This window comes from Vigna radiata, unplaced genomic scaffold, assembly GCF_000741045.1.
Source record: "Vigna radiata var. radiata cultivar VC1973A unplaced genomic scaffold, Vradiata_ver6 scaffold_149, whole genome shotgun sequence".
In the NCBI taxonomy this organism is placed as follows: Eukaryota; Viridiplantae; Streptophyta; class Magnoliopsida; order Fabales; family Fabaceae; genus Vigna; species Vigna radiata.
Genome location: NW_014542731.1, coordinates 355,810 through 360,123, shown reverse-complemented (window position 1 = coordinate 360,123; position 4,314 = coordinate 355,810). Strand labels below are relative to the sequence as shown.

The 4,314-nt window shown below is 33.2% G+C and overlaps 1 protein-coding gene across 1 annotated transcript; it reads right to left on the bottom strand.

Moving 5' to 3' along the window:
• Window positions 1-253: 253 nt before the first annotated feature.
• Window positions 254-3,320, bottom strand: LOC106780614 (protein trichome birefringence-like 39). Its single transcript, XM_014668909.2, has 5 exons — window positions 2,928-3,320; window positions 2,531-2,702; window positions 1,274-1,449; window positions 928-1,086; window positions 254-839 (listed from the first exon to the last, which is right to left on the bottom strand). The coding sequence occupies exons 1-5, from the start codon at window positions 3,191-3,193 to the stop codon at window positions 551-553; spliced, it is 1,062 nt and encodes a 353-aa protein (XP_014524395.1). The 5' UTR covers window positions 3,194-3,320; the 3' UTR covers window positions 254-550.
• Between the last annotated feature and the right edge of the window lie 994 nt (window positions 3,321-4,314).

The window sequence follows — 4,314 nt, the reverse complement described above, 5'->3', positions numbered from 1 at the left end:
AACAATAAAAAATATTAATTCTGCATATAAATTTAATAGTAATAAATATTCGTATATATTTATACATATTCTTAAACCTTTAATTTTAATATAGTACAAATATTTTGAATTAACCTTTTTTTTTGTCTAGTATGGTGTGATCGAGGAAGCAAAAAAGTAGATTTGTAAATGTGTTATGGCTTGGATCCACTAATTTAAGTTGAAATTGTGAAAAAGTCTGAGGGCCACAATGCACACTTGCAACATTGAGGTGTAATTTGAATTAGGTGTTTCTTCCTCCATCAACATTCTTTCAGTGTCATCCTCCTCCTTAGAATCATAGCATTCATAAGCAAACCTTTTATGTGATTTGCTCGTAGAAACTACGTTACATAATTTTTTGTTACTTTGAGAATGGTATTTGATACAATTGAAGGCAAATTTCTGCCACAATGATCTACATTTACAATTAGGAGCATAAAGCCCTTTTATTGAAGAATTACAAGAGAAGCAAATCTCCTAAAGTCGAAAACAATTGGTTTTCCTCTAACAAAGTTATATGTTGTTGTTTTCAAGCAGAAAGAACTGCAGTGAGAAGTTGATTCCAAGTGTCAGGGAGCCCTGGAAGACACCAATGGCTGCAATCTACTGGCATAACTCCACTATACCCTTCAGGATGTGCATCTTTTCTGTACTGTGAGAGTGTAGTCACATCCAAGAAATACACAGGCTTTTTTATCCTCTTCAACACTTTGTTCACCACCACCCAAGCCATTGGTGTTCCTGCAGGATACTTCACTCCAAAGAATGGTTGTGTTTCACTCATACATGATTTTGCCGGTTCATTCCAATCTCTTCCCCTAATCACCACATCACATCACTAATTCAAACCTCAAACAACTCATAGAGTCATGAATTTAATGTAAGAAATTGCTCACAACAACTTACTGGTAATGCACTGGAGAAATTCCCAAGAAGAACAACTTCGTTTCTGATGGATTCACGTTTCTTTCGATCCACTTAGCCCAAGTTGTTAGGCCTTTATAGTATGCAACAAAACGGTTCATGTCTTTCAACAACCTATTATCCACCTCAACATAGTCCCACCTGTCATCAATTTCTACAAATCAGTGTCACTCGAAAGGTGAGTTTAGGTCTAACTCAACTCTATATAACCGATTTGTAAAATGAAGTTTGTACTTTACTTATATATTAAAATTTTCTTTAATGGATGTAAGACTTTCAACACATTAACCATTCAAATTGGAAAACTAAACTGAAAGAATGATCGTACGGTTGTGAGCTTCCGGTGTGGGTCCACCAGTGCCACGTGTTGAAGATCAGCACGTCCATCCCCACCCACGAGTCACCGTTCTTGATAGAGTCAAGTTTCAAAACTCGTCCCACTTTCTCACGGTCAAGATCCACTAAATATGCTGTTCTGTACAAGTATATCTCAAGGCCATAGTCCTGAAATAAATCACAATTTTCTCATGTATAATCCAAAAGTTATTTTTTTTCATGAAAAAATTTCTAAATTGCACACGCAATTATGAATAATTATATCTGTTGTAATACTACATAATATAGCATAATGTAAGCTTGTATGTGGTTGGAAAAAAGTGCAGATATCAAATTATTATTCATTTGATATGCAGAAAGCTGTAAAAACGGTTTTGTTGAATAATGGTGTCGGACGCTGTCTTACTCATAATTCAGTTACAACAAATGATGTTCAATGCTACAATCCGATAAAGAGGCAAAATTAAATCTTCAACATCAATCATTACTAATTGAAACAATTGTTAGTAAAATTTCTACGTAAAGCAACTGGATTTTCACAGTAGATGCTTGAAAACTCTTCATTGAAATGAAAAAAAAAAATGTGAAATTTATAATCATTAAAGTTTAATAATTTTAAAACTTTATCAAACAATTTTATAATTTTATGGAAGTAATAAAAATTGAAGATTTCTGGGTAAGAGGAGAAAAACAAAAGTAACTGTTGGTGGTTGAATGTGAAGTAAAAAGGTTACCCTTTTTGTACTAAACCAAATGAATATGTGGAAAATGAAACTCCACGTATAACAGTAAAAATCCAGAAACAAATATAATAGTTTTTAATTTTTTATTTTTTAATTTGGAAGAGAGAGAGTGTGAAAAGAAGTAATTTTAGTAAAATACATTAAGACACAAACATTTATTATCTCTTAAATAAACAATCAGAATTGTCCCCAGCAAAAAGCAAAGCCTTCCCACCAATCACATCTCACCTTTACTTCTCTCACCTCACTGCACAGTGCTACACAGCTGCTACAAAAATATGCACATGCACCACACCAAGTTCTGAGCTCAAATACCCAAATAAGATCAGATTTGAGGGTTGCAGAATTTAAGTTCAAAAATGGAAATGGCTCAGAAAAGTTTTGAACTTTGGAGGAAAGCAAAGAGAGGGAAGTGACACACAAAACAAAAATTACCACCAAAAAATTCAAACTTTCAAATCAATGGGCCAGAAAAATAAAGTAAAGCCAAGAATGAAATAACCAACCTCAAATGTGACTTTGGAAAGAGCATCCCTTTGACTGAAAGTGCTCCTAGATTTTGGCACCCAAGCATGAATCATACATGCCAATGAATTGAACTGGTTCAAGCTCAAGGAGTCACCTACAAACATAATCTTCTTTCCTCTGTATTTCTGCAAAAAGTCCAATCCATTGAACCTGCACAACAAAAATTTCAACTGCACTACCCCACTTGGCCTAGGACCATAACATGACAAAGACAATGCATATAAAAAGACTACAACAATTAAAAACAAAATCTTGATACAATTTCTTACATCTTATTTATGTAGTCTTCTCAAGTTTTATCTCAAACAAGCGAATGTGTTGAGGAAAAATGTCAAGATTTTGTTCAATGAATAATGAGAGAAACAAAGGTGGTACCTTGGCAAGGGACAAGAAAATGGCGTCCACCTATATTTCTGATAGAGTTGATCAGAGCGACCATGCTTTTGGCAATTGAACTGTGGATCTATGAAGGGACAAGAAGAAGGATCATAGAGAGGGTATGAAGCATCGTAGACCCATTTCCCTCTGAACAAATTGCATGCTCCTGCGAGCTTTCTGGTTGGACTAGAGTCCTCTGCTTTTGTTTTGAGGCAGAGCAGAAACAGAGTTAAGAACAGAGCATGTACCATTGACAGACCCATTTCTCGGGTTCTGAACCCTCCCCGTGATTCTTTGAAAGGACGAGGAGTGAATAGAAACTTGCCCCCAAATCAAGGTCTTATATAATGGAACCGTGAGAGAAGGAGAAAGATAGTGTTTCACAAATGAATGCACATGCAATGTGAAAACAGAACAACTTGCAATGTTTCCTCGTTTCCTTTTTGTATTTTTTTTTTTTTACTTTAAATAATGTAGTTAAACTTTGAAAGGGTTGGTTCTTTTAACCATGGCAACTTGTGGGGTTTGGTGCATTTTTTGCTTTAAAAATTGTTGGAATTATGATCATTGTGAATCAAAAAATAATGGCAACTCTATGCCCACCAAGAAAAGTTTATGTATGCATGAATAATGGTTTTTGGGGTTTTGTGTGTGGTAGTACTATAAAAGGTACATTTAGGTCTACCCTGCCTTAGTTGAGCTTCTTGTGTTAAATGTGTGTGTGCTGGCTGATATTTGTATACTGCGAAGATCTCAGAAGCATCATTTTGGATTTGGATAATATAAACTGAGCATACCTTTGTTGACTCCACAGGTCAATGATTCCCTCACTATCATGTGCATGCTGTGCTTTTAGTGTACAAAAACACTATTGTTTGTGAAAAATATTGTTTTATGGAAGTTTTAAATAATACCAGTTTAATTTGATTTTATTTATTTTTTTATATTTTTCTTCCGATTAATTTGTTGGCTTGAAGTGTGAGAAGCTTCAAATCCTCAATTCAAAACTCACAAAAACAGCATTAGCTGATTAAATGTTTTAATTTGTCCAACAAGCATAACAATTGGAAAAAACAATAGTAAATTAAATGAAAAAGCTATAGTCATAAGACTGAAAATCTAAATATAAGTTTAAGTATCACATTAATTATTATTGAACATTTAAGTATGAATTTAAATTTTACATTAACTATAACTATAGATGAAAAAATTAAATAATATAAAAGACATATTAATTTATTTTCTTAAAATTATATATAAGAGTAAGACAGATACAGTGTAAAGTGAGCTCAAATCTTATGTATATTATATGTTCAAGTGAATCTATAAAGATTCATAATTAGTATTAAAATTAATAGTTTCTTTTTAATAACTTACACAAATA

Coding starts and splice junctions, on each gene's coding strand:
- LOC106780614 (XM_014668909.2), bottom strand. CDS start 3,193: ATGGGTCTGTCAATGGTACATGCTCTGTTCTTAACTCTGTTTCTGCTC. Junction 1,450..2,530: donor TTTCCAAAGTCACATTTGAG/GTTGGTTATTTC, acceptor GATTTATTTCAG/GACTATGGCCTTGAGATATA. Junction 840..927: donor ATTTCTCCAGTGCATTACCA/GTAAGTTGTTGT, acceptor TGTGGTGATTAG/GGGAAGAGATTGGAATGAAC.